Source organism: Staurois parvus, unplaced genomic scaffold (assembly GCF_062004578.1).
Source record: "Staurois parvus isolate SC_StPar_1 unplaced genomic scaffold, SC_StPar_1.0 ptg000952l, whole genome shotgun sequence".
Taxonomy (NCBI): domain Eukaryota; kingdom Metazoa; phylum Chordata; class Amphibia; order Anura; family Ranidae; genus Staurois; species Staurois parvus.
In genome coordinates, this window is record NW_028318748.1 from 369,149 (window position 1) to 381,665 (window position 12,517).

Consider the following 12,517-nt stretch of genomic DNA (forward strand, 5'->3'; position numbering starts at 1 on the left):
ACTGACCTGATGGGTAAAGCTGTATATGTAAAATCTTCGTATGTTCCAGTTCCACTTGTTGGAGAAACACACCATGTGTCCTTACACCCAGTGAAGATGTCAGATTACCAGATGATCTGTGACTCTCTGTCATAGAGAAGTCAAAGAACTCCTGTAAACTCTCACTGCTGTAATCCAGAGCTTTTCCTCGGGTCTCCTCACACAGGTTCTCCACCACGTAGGGCGGAACCAGAAGTTGCAAAAACACCACGGTTTGCGCGTTCCATTCTTGCATTGTATTATGGGATTCGCAATCCCAGTTGATGCGGATTGTCATATGTGATTTTTTTTTTTGTGTGCTTTTAACCACAATAAAGGATCCTAGAAGGAGTTTACACTATGCGAGCCTGGCGCTCTGTTTTGTTTTTTTTCATTGAGTGGTGGAGAACCTGTGTGAGGAGACCCAAGGGAAAGCTCTGGATTACAGCAGTGAGAGTTTACAGGAGTTCTTTGACTTCTCTATGACAGAGAGTCACAGATCTTCTGGTAAGCTGACATCTTCATTGGGTGTAGAAAAATTCAGGTTTACAGCAGTGAGAGTTTAGTTATACAAGCATTCTTCGACTTCTCTATGACAGAGAGTAAGCTGACATCTTCACTGGGTGTTAGGACACATGGTGTGTTTCTCCAACAATTGGAACGGGGACATTCGGAGATTTCATATGATATAGTTTTGATGCATCTTATGGGTGTGGCATGTTTACACTATTTGCACAAACCTTTATTTATTTAATCATCATTATATTTTTATTTGCATTTATAAATTACTGATAGCATGACATTCTGTCAAATGAATTGTTTTCAATTATTATTATTATACAGTATTTATATAGCGCCAAAAAGTTTGCTCAGCGCTGTACATTGTTATCCTATACATTACACTTGCCACAGCTTGTTTATGTTGATTTATTTTGCCATTTGCGCAGTATCACTTTCTAATTTCTGTAAAGCTGCATACGTGATCAATTTTAGAAAGGGTTTCCCTGAGACCTGTAAATTATTTCTATGGTCACTCTGCAGTAAAAAGGTTGAGAGAGGCCGTTCTAAAGCAATTAACTTTTCCATATGTTAAATTGATACTAAAGCTAAAAACATTTTTTACCTTAAAGCAGAGTTCCACCTGAAAAAAAAAAAGTCAGCAGCTACAAAAACTGTAGCTACTGACTTTTAAAATACAGCAACTCACCTGTCCCTCGGTCCAGTGGTGTCCTCACCACCACTGGTTTCACTGGCAGTCTTCTCTACCTGGCGCCAGCATCTTCAGTGTGGGCACCTGGCTGTAACAGCTTGCGGCTTCACAGCCGGGTGCCCACTGCGCTTGCGTAAGAAGTGCTGCACTTTGTGAATGGCCCTTTAGTCTTCTGAGACCTGTCACTTGTCCCAGAAGACTGGGGGGAAGACAACTTCCACTTTCGGTCGCCGAGGCGATCGCAGCAGAAGCAGGAGCGGGTACCTGTCAAATTCGGGTACCCACTCCCCAAAGGTGCCAATCCTTAATGGGGAGCGGGGGACAAAGGCTTAAAGCGGAACTTCCCCTTTTGGGTGGAGCTCCGCTTTAAGAGTACACCCATGTGAGGGCTGTGTTTGCCTGCATAGGATGTACCTGTCACGTATCAGAGAAGACTACGGGGAGGGAGGCGGGAGGACAACGTCCTTTTCTGATCGCCTAGGCGATCGCAGTGGAAGTGGGAGCGGGTACCTGTCCCCCCCGCTCCCCAAAGGTGCCAATCCTTAATGGGGAGCAGGGGACAAAGGCTTAAAGCGGAACTTCCCCTTTTGGGTGTAGCTCCACTTTAATGCATTCCTTGCATTAAGGTAAAAAACATTTTTTTATTTTCTCTGTCCTCCCCCTTCCCTGTGTGAAGGATAAGAGGGGGGAGAATAAACCCAGCGCTGTGCACGGCTGCAACTCTTCTCCTCTCTCTTATTCTTCACACAAGGACTCGAATAGCAGCAGGTGCCATTGGCTCCTTCTGCTGGCAATCAAATGCAGTGAGGAGGAAGTGGGGGTAGGGCTAAGTTCCGCTGTTTGTGTCTATACAGTGCTGCTTCATAGACACACAGCTGAGGAGCAAGCAGAAAATGTGTGCCCCCCATAACAAACAGTTTGCTATTGGGACACACAAAGAATAGGAGAGGCCAAGAACCCAGAGGTGATCAAATACCACCAAAAGAAAGTTCTATTTGTGTGAAAAAAAATTATATAAATTTTATGTGGCTGCAGAATTGCATGACCGCGCAATCGTCAGTTAAAGTGATGCAGTGCGGTATAACAACAAATGGCTTGGTCAGGAAGGGGGTTAAATCTTCCAGAGGGCCAGTTTTTTTTAATGAGATCCTGTTTTCACCATTTTTGCAACCTTTGTTACATCTCAGTGTTGCTGATCTCCTGCAGTCTCTTCCTGTCTATGTGCAATCCAGGAATGGCTGCATGGCATTTCTCAGGGCGGGTTTCCTGATGGTGACAACAGTGGACCATGTCTGAATAATGTGTGTTCAAGTAGTCTCCTTTGAAAGTATGTATGGTCACACAGGAGCACAACTGTGAGACAGGGACTGATGGTTGTCACCCGACAACAGGAAGTGCCTCAACAAGGATCTTGTTGGTAGGGTCATCAGAGATGATTCTAATGAAAGCTGCTGAATTGAAAATAATTTTTGAAATGACGTTATATGAGATTTTATTGGTTAGTATGATATATACTTTAAGCTGTGCAAAATTTGTTGGAGTTTTAAAATGGATAAAGTGTAATGGCTATCTGGGAAAACAGGGAGCTATTGGAGGTAACTGCCGGCAACATGTGTGTTCCAAGTCAGTGACTCACTATGCAACCAAGATTATCAGCACGCTGGATAACCCAGACATAGCCCATGATATAATGTCCTGTACGATGACCAATGCCTGTCTACACTGCTCAGCTGACCTGTTCTGTTGGTTGCTGGCACCGTTGCTTTCGGGAACCCTGTAGTGCATACCCATCGCCTCTTCTTACAGCCAATCTATTCTGTTTTGCATGTTGCGAGCCCTGTCTGGCTGTGATTAGTCCATGTTATTGTTCTTAAGAGCCAGCTTGAGGTTTGCTGGCGTTGGATTGTCTGGCCGTAGGAGCACAGATGCCAACACAACGGTTTAATTTGCATGATAACAGATTTCATAGACATCAGCTTGGTCTGTACCCAGCTGGAGCCCTGCCATCTTTTGTCACAACAAATGTCAATTCCTACACTCTTCTCCATGCTGAACTGTATGCCAGACAAGGCAAGAGTGGACAATTGTGCCTCTTGCAACGATTATCAAACATGCTGGTCCACCAGCTGGGCTGGATAGGCTGTTGTTTTGCTTCTCGAGGGGATTCAGAAAGGAACAGAGTTGTTTAAAGTGGTGCTAAACCCCAAACCAAAAATATAATATTTTGCAGCTTACCAATAATTAGATGTGGTGGCTGCATTTGTTTTTTGTATTTTTTAGGCTATTTTCTCTGTTTTTACCTGGTGATCTGGACAGCACTACACTTCCTGTATTAGATCGGACGCCAATCTCAGTGTAGAGGGTTAAAAGATTTATTGGTAACAAGAGGTTTAAAAACTACTCACAAATGTAAGAAGTATAATAGCATGGTAAAGGAATGCCTTTGGTAAGCCCTCGTCTACCAATGATGTGAAGATGGATCCTGGTTGTGCAGGATGAGCAGAGATGCAGCCGTCAGTGTTCAGCAACGCAGAGAGTTTTTGAACATGGTGCCGAAACCAGCATGGACAGCAAGGAAGTCGGGACCTCGGCGGGCGACCAATAGCAGGGCAGGAACAGGGTCAAGTGATGCGTTTCGAAGCATTTGCTTCTTCTTCAGATCTCCTGTATTGGAGTGCCCCTACTCTGGATGAAGGACCAACGCAGACACCTTTGAACAGCAGCATTGTGAGTTGGGGCTGAGGGAAGTGTTAGATGAAGTATCAGATTTAGATACACTAGCAAATTGAAGCCAAGCTCCAGCTAAGACTTTTTTAAGCAGTTGCAGCAACAGTTTTGTTCCTTTTTGGATAAAAGTTGATTATTTTAAGCACCCCTGTTAGTGGCAAATAGTTTGTTGCAGCCTTCTAACCAGGGGCGGACTGACAACTCATGGGGCCCCCGGACAATAGGGGATCATGGAGCCCCTGCGTCCTTGCCCAAATTCAAAAAAGCCTATGAAAAAGGTACCAGGGGCATCTCATAGGGCCCCCTACTGCCCCAGGCCCTCGAGCAGTGCCCGAGTTTCCAAATGGTCAGTCCGCCCCGCTTCTAACTGCTACATCGGCAGGACAGCTTGTTCTGTTGAAAAACAAGAGACTTACTGGCTGGATCACCAGGTGAAAATAAAGGAAAGAAAGCCTAAAAAGAAAGTAATGCAGCCATTACTAAGAACTGGCAAGTTACAAATAATAAATGTTTGCATTTTGGTTCAATACCACTTTCAAAATTCCATCCAGTATGTCTTCCAATCAAATACCAGCTGTCATATTTCTAGTACAGGTTAGAAAGTAAAAGATGGTTATTGCACAATGCGTCTATCTTCCTCTAGTCCTTCTAAACCAGCTGTCATTGAACGGGATGATCTGTGCATAACAAAGACATCCTGAGGATTTCTGGTGTTGCACCATTAATAAGGTCTCTAAAAAGTCTCTTGGAGCCCTACTGCCTCCTCTTCACTCCCTTGAGTTAGATCGAATACAGCACCAGCTGGGATCTGACATCCATGAACTCTGAAGTGCTCAAAGCCAGGGGCAGACTGACCTTTCGGGCACTCGGGCACTGCCCGAGGGCCTGGGGTCAGTAGGGGGCCCCATGAGTTGCCCCTGGTACCTTTCATAGGCTTTTTTGGGTGTGGTTTGAGTGTGGGCGAGGACACAGGTGCCCCATGATCTCCTTTTGCCCGGGGGCCCCATGAGCTGTCAGTCCGCCCTTGCTCAGAGCTGTGCGCTTCCTGGTTCATGGCTTCTATGGGAGATGGAAGGGGGACTGCTCACCATTTTGACACTGCTAACGGACGTCCCAGGCACCTGGAGGGCACAGGTGAGCAAAGGACATACACAATGGTGGGTGGCACATAAACATCTAGAAAAGAAGAAACGTAGACTTTGTCGTCAGTCATAAAAGCCCATCAGCTACAAAACCAAGTTTAGTTCCAAATTACCTTCATAAAGTAGAATACAATATTTTCACTAGAATGGTCCTTTAAGAAAGGACAGAACAGTTGCAGCGTGAAGAAGCCTTTGTCTTTTCTCTACATTAGGATTTATATGGGTTACAGCTCCGGTGTTGGTGAAATCTGTCCTTTACTTGTTCAGGTCAGTGAATCCTTTTCAGTGATGGCACTTAGAAAGCCGTCAGAGAGGTGCCTCAGACACCGGGCTAAATGCAGCACGTTAAAAGCCTCTCCTGGTTAGGGTGACAGCCGAGGTCACTGAGAAAAGTTGTGTCTTAATTTAACAAGGCTGCCGAGAGAAATGTTTAGCTGCTATTCAGAGATTTGCAGTTGGGAATTTCATAATCGCCCCCCAGCCCACCCGCCTTTGATGGTGTTAGCATTCTTAGTAATGGCAGTAAAGTACAGCGCTAAGCAAACTGTTGGCGCTATATAAATACTGTATAATAATAAAAAAATAAATAATAATGAAGAGACAAAAACATGTAATTAATAGCACTGTTCAGTGGAATGGGCTGCTGGAAAGACAGAGACAGCTTTTCCTTTGAGTAAAATGTGGGGTCTGCTTACACGGCCCGGGCCTTCTCCACCTTCACCTGTTAAAATGTACATGTATAGTACAAAAAAACTTAGCTTTATTCTTGCCTCAACCCCATCTTCTGCCTATAGCATGGATGATGTTACACTCCTTCCTGTGAGATCCCAGGGAATACAGAGCAACCAATATCTCACTAGAAGATGATTTTACAATGAACTAGAGCAGGGGTCTGCAAACCTTTTAAACAAAGAGCCAGTTTGCTGTCCTTCAGAATTTAGGGGGGGCCGCAGTGTGGCCAGTGAGAGTGGAAAATGTCCTGACATAAGTGGGAATAAAGATTGCCCCATATTTAGTAATAGGAAGAGAAACATTGCCCCATTCTTGGTGTCAGTGGGAAAAATCATCCCAAACATTGGTGTCAGTGGGAGAAATCGTGTCCCATTGTTGGTGTCAGTGGAAGAAATAGTGCCCCATTGTTGGTGTCAATGGGAGGAATAGTGCTCCATCATTGATGTAAATGGGAAGAATAGTTTTTGATCATTGGTGTCAGTGGGAATAATAATATTATTATTATTATACAGGATTTATATAGCGCCAACAGTTTGCGCAGCGCTTTACAATATAAGGGAGACAGTACAATTACAATACATTTTGGTACAGAAGGAATGTGAGGGCATAGTGCTCCATCATTGGTGTCAGTAGGAAGAATAGTGCTCCATCATTGGTGTCAGTAGGAAGAATAGTGCTCCATCATTGGTGTCAGTGGGAGGAATAATGCCTCATCCTTGGTGTAAATGGGAGGAATAGTGCCTCATCATTGGTGTCAGTGGGAATAACAGTGCCCCATCATTGGTATTAGTGGAAGAAATAGTGTCTCATCATTGGTGTCGGTGGGAGAAATCATGTCCCATCATTGGTGTCAGTGGGAGGAATAGTGCCCCATTGTTGGTGTCAGTGGAAGAAATAGTGCCCCATTGTTGGTGTCCGTGGAAGAAATAGTGCCCCATTGTTGGTGTCAATGGGAGGAATAGTGCCCCATTATTGGTGTTAGTGGGAGGAATAGTGCCCCATCATTGTTGTAAATGGGAGGAATAGTTCTTGATCATTGGTGTCCGTGTAAATAATAATATTATTATACAGGATTTATATAGCGCCAACAGTTTTGCAGTGCTTTACAATATAAGGGAGACAGTACAATTACAATACATTTTGGTGCAGAAGGAATGTGAGGGCATAGTGCCCCATCATTGGTGTCAGTGGGAAGAATAGTGATCCATCATTGGTGTCAGTGGGAGGAATAATGCCTCATCCTTGGTGTAAATGGGAGGAATAGTGCCCCATCATTGGTGTCAGTGGGAAAAACAGTGCCCCATCATTGGTGTCAGTGGGAATAACAGTGCCCCATCATTGGTGTCAGTGGGAAGAATAGTGCCCCATCATTGGTATCAGTGGGAAGAATAGTGCCCCATCATTGGTGTCAGTGGGAATAACAGTGCCCCATCATTGGTGTCAGTGGGAAGAATAGTGCCCCATCATTGGTGTCAGTGGGAGGAATAGTGCCCCATCATTGGTGTCAGTGGGAAGAATAGTGCCCCATCATTGGTGTCAGTGGGAATAACAGTGCCCTATCATTGGTGTCAGTGAGAGGAATAGTGCCCCATCATTGGTGTCAGTGGGAAGAATAGTGCCCCATCATAGGTGTCAGTGGGAGGAATAGTGCCTCATTGTTGGTGTCAGTGGCAGGAATAATGCTCCATCATTGATGCATACCCCAGGAAATTTTCTGCAATGATGGGGATTTTATGAACAGGGATTTTGTGCAGACCTTGCATTGTTCTGCAAGGTCTGTTTTAAAGTGTGCCATTTCATACGAGCAGCAGCAGATTTTTTTTTACTTCTCTCTACTTCCAAATCAATATGTATATAAACCTTAACAAATAACTCTCTTTTAGTCTGTTAAATATAACAAAATACATTCAATTGTATATCTGTTTAAAGAAAAACTGTTGGTCCTGCCAGAAATTTGTTAAGCCCCTAAATTCCTGTGCTACACTGCCCAGGTCACCTCTGGACTACCTCTGGGTAGGTGTTTTGCGTGTCCTAAGGGGCCAATGCTGCGCCTCAATAGATATAGTACAAAGAATAAGTGTTTGTATCCTGGGACAGCAAGTGTGTTATTGGCAGGATCACCAGGAGAAAATGAAAAAAAAAGATTACTAGTGCACCCACCTTATCTAAGGACTGGTAAGCTGCTCTATATTACATTTTTGTTCTTGAGTTCATACACATAAAATGTTACTAAACCCACATCAGTACAATCAGTCTGTATTTGCAGCAGAGCATGCTTGTTATACTCACTGTGGAACCTAAGGGGTTAATCCTCCGCATTGTGTAAAAAAGGCTGTTTGATTCTGACTTCTCTGATCCTCCCCTTCTTCCACAGTCCCCAATCCATCTGCTGATAGTACAGAGCCCGAGGAGGCATTATGCACATGCTCAGTTTTGTTTGTATTGCTAGAGAGGTTTTCTTTTCTTTTGGGGGGGGGGAAGGGTGCATGTGATCGGCACAGAGCCAATCAACACTGTCCAGACAGAGGGTCAGGGGTTATGCAGCCTCTTAGGGGAGAATGAGAACTCTTTCATCAACCTTTAACCAGTGCTCTAAGTCACAAGACTGCTCTAACTGCTGATGAGAAAAGGTATTTAGCAGTTTATATTTACTAAAATAATTGCATTTCCATGTTGTGTGTACTGTGGGAGACCAGATATAGTGAATGCAGGGACCAGGGAGACCAGATATAGTGAATGCAGGGTATGGGGAGACCGGATATAGTGAATGCAGGGTCCGGGGAGAGCGGATATAGTGAATGCAGGGTCTGGGGAGACCGGATATAGTGAATGCAGGGTCCGGGGAGACCGGATATAGTGAATGCAGGGTCCAGGGAGACCAGATATAGTGAATGCAGGATCTGGGGAGATCAGATATAGTGAATGCAGGGTCCAGAGAGACAAGATATAGTGAATGCAGGGTCCGGGGAGACCAGATATAGTGAATGCAGGGTCCAGAGAGACAAGATATAGTGAATGCAGGGTCCGGGGAGACCAGATATAGTGAATGCAGGGTCCGGGGAGATCAGATATAGTGAATGCAGGGTCCGGGGAGATCAGATATAGTGAATGCAGGGTCCGGGGAGACCAGATATAGTGAATGCAGGGTCCGGGGAGACCAGATATAGTGAATGCAGGGTCCGGGGAGATCAGATATAGTGAATGCAGGGTCTGGGGAGACCAGATACAGTGAATGCAGGGTCCGGGGAGACCAGATATAGTGAATGCAGGGTGCTAGGTTTAGTAACACTTTAAGGCCCACTTTAACAAAGGTCCGTCTGCAGTGCATCTGGGAGGGACAGGTGCAGCATCCAGTCAAAGTCTATGGCAGGCTGCAGCTAGGTGGGGCTGAACGCTGTACTGAGTGCTGCCCACATTTAAGGGCTGATACATTCAGTGATGAATGCCTGGAATTCAGGTCTTCTGAAACCTTCTAGGTAAAATCTCTAAAGTCTCATGTAAGCTGAATAATTTTAATATAATATAATTTTAATATAATAATGATGTTAATATTAATAATAATATTAACACGGTATATCAAATGTTAACATCTATAAATATTATGCATATTAAATGTTAATAAATATTGGTGCATTCATAATAATATCAATAAAATTAATAATGATTTTTATAATGTTAATTTTAAAGGTTGTTTTCTATTTTTTTAATCAGAATTTTTTTATTAAAATAATCTCTAGTGATCTTTCCATGTCGTCCTCTTATGGGGTCACACCTGTCTCCCAATTTGCTCCCGAATTGTCACTGTGCTACGTTTCCTTGGTGGAGATAACAAGCAGCTATGCACACTTAGTGCAGGAATGGTCCATTGTCACCATCAGGAAACCAATCCAGAGGAATTACATGCAGCTGAAGCTGGAATAAGTGTGTGTAGACAGGAAGTGGCTGAAAGATACTGGATGAGCTCAGCTGCACTGAGATGGTAACAAGGATAAAAAAAAAAAAACTTAAGGTGGAAACAGGATTTTATGAAAACAAAAATGCAATTGTTTCGGATGCCTAGTGCACAGAACAAAATGGATGTCTTCCAGTTAGCGTTTTAGATCTACTTTAATTGGAGCAGAGGATGTAACTGCTCTGCTTGAACTATTGAGATCTGTAAGCAAAAGACTTTTTACATCAAAGAAACAAACTGAGTGCCTATAAAGTATGAAAAAGAGACTAATGCTCCACCTGTTGGCTCAACAGGAGAATGTAAAAAATAATATGCGTTTCATATTTACTTGACAAGAAAAGCTATTTTGTTTTTTCAATTCTGACTATATTACACAAAATAAACTTATTCACACCAAAATGTGTTAAACTGATCATATTCACATTTTAAATGAAAACTTTTAAAAGGTTGCAGGGTTTTTTTTACCTAATATTCTTGCAGGGTATGTTTACTGACAGAGTGCAGTGTGGTACATAGAGAACAAATCCATTTGACTTTATCTATAACTGTCTGGTTCTGTGAAAAATGAGTTTTTTTTCTGACAGTATTATGAATAGGGAAATAAAACTCTTCACGCTTCGATTGAGATAGTGTGTAGATTTGTCAGACACAACGATCTGTGTTCTTTTCACTCTATCTTGTACGCTTTGTGTTGCGGAACTCTGAATAATTCTCTATTCTTCTATTCACAGGACTGTACGTCTAACAATCAGTATGGAACCTCAATAGAAGCTGCTGCCAAACAGCTCCTGAACATAAACCAAGATGTACCCACGTATCCTCCTTATCAGTACTCAGCTAGTTTACACAACCCTAACCGGAGGCAGAAGAAGCCAATATTTCTCAGGCGAGACAATAAAATATACACTGAGCGGAAACTCTTGAAGAAACGCAAGCATTTTCTGTTGAAAGAATCTCCAATTTTGATGCCCATCAACAGTTCTGCTGTGGATCTTTTGAGGTTGGAGGAGGAAGATAGGAACAGTGACTGGAAAAAGCTCTATGAGGTCCAACGGCAGCGGAAAAAACTGATGCAAGACATCTGCTTGAAGTATAAGAGTGGCAGCCGAAGGATTATCACCCCTTATCATGTTTCCAGAATCTTTGTGGAGGACAAGTACAAGATTCTCTATTGTGAGGTTCCAAAAGCTGGTTGTTCCAACTGGAAGCGAGTTTTGATGGTACTTAATGGACAGGCCTCTTCAACCAACGAAATCCAACACAACACTGTCCACTATGGAAACTTCCTTAAGAGACTGGACAGTTTTGACCGCAAAGGGATATTCAACCGACTCAATACCTATAAGAAAATGATCTTTGTGCGAGAACCTTTCGAGAGGTTGGTGTCTGCTTTCCGGGACAAGTTTGAGCATGCCAATAACTACTACCATCCTGTCTTTGGCAAAGCCATCATTTCAAAGTATCGGCGGAACGCCACCAGAGAAGCTTTAAGGACAGGCTCTGGAGTACAATTTAAAGAGTTCATTCAATACCTGTTGGATGTCCATCGGCCAGTTGGGATGGACATTCATTGGGACCATGTGAGCAGACTTTGCAGTCCGTGCTTGATAGATTATGACTTCATTGGGAAATTTGAGAGCATGGAAGAAGATTCTAATTTTCTCCTGCACCTTATAGGCGCTCCCCAAAATTTAACATTTCCTCGTTTTAAAGACCGGCATTCAAACGAGGAAAGGACCAGTAGTAAAATCACACAGCAATATTTTGCAAAATTGTCTCCACTAGAAAGGCAACGGACCTATGACTTTTATTACATGGACTATCAAATGTTCAATTACTCCAAGCCTTTTGAAGACTTGTACTGATCATGAAACATGGAGAATGTGTTTTCTAGAAAACGTCCGCTGGGGGGAATGAGGCAGTGTTACAGACCGATAATTTCAGCTCACAAAACTCTGAAAAATCTGATCAGTTCATATTTTTACTTCTCAAACTTTAAGCAGCTATTACGGAGGGATATTTTAATACCACTGTCCCCATGATATTTCAGTAAACTCAATCAATTTGGATACCGTTTCTATAAAAGTTACATTTATTTAAGGGTTAATTCACACTTGCTGATCCTTCTAAAATTATTTCTGCTCTGAAAGAAAATATTTAACTGAAGATTTATTGTATAAATTGTATTTTTGTTGGGTGAATAAAGTTGTTTTTGGAAAAAAAAATTAAATAAAAAGGGCTAGATTTTTACTGGGGCAGTAGACTTTTTTGAATAAAGAACTGTCAATATTGTGTACCATGACAGCACATAACAGTGGTATCAATACACAGGTGAAGTAATTAAAGAAGAATTCCAGATATGGATATTTTTACTTAGTTATACTGGTCCATCTGGGTGCAATAATAACCCCCAGCATTGGTGGTAATAGATGCAGTAATAACCCTCAGTATTGGTGTTGGTGGATGCAGTAATAACCCCCAGCATTGGTGTTGGTGGGTTCAGTATTAACCCCCAGCATTGGTTTTGGTGGGTTCAGTTATAGCCCCCAGCATTGATGTTGGTGGGTGCAGTAATAAATCCCAGCACTGGTGTCAGTGGATGCAATAATAACCCCAGCATTGGTTTCATTGGGTGCAATAATAACCCCCAGCACTGGTGTAAGTGCAGTAATAACCCTCAGTGTGTGTAGTAATAACCCACAAAATTGGTATAAGTAGGTGCAGCAATAGCCCACA

At 42.9% G+C, this 12,517-nt stretch overlaps 1 protein-coding gene across 2 annotated transcripts in view; it reads left to right on the forward strand.

Moving 5' to 3' along the window:
* Positions 1-12,031, forward strand: part of CHST8 (carbohydrate sulfotransferase 8) — a 362,065-nt gene extending 350,034 nt beyond the window's left edge. For both annotated transcript variants that reach the window (XM_089656955.1, XM_089656956.1), the window contains exon 3: positions 10,513-12,031. In XM_089656955.1, the coding sequence (XP_089513081.1) occupies positions 10,513-11,646 (1,134 nt within the window). In that variant the 3' untranslated portion in view covers positions 11,647-12,031. The remainder of the gene's footprint in view (positions 1-10,512) is intronic.
* Positions 12,032-12,517: the final 486 nt, after the last annotated feature.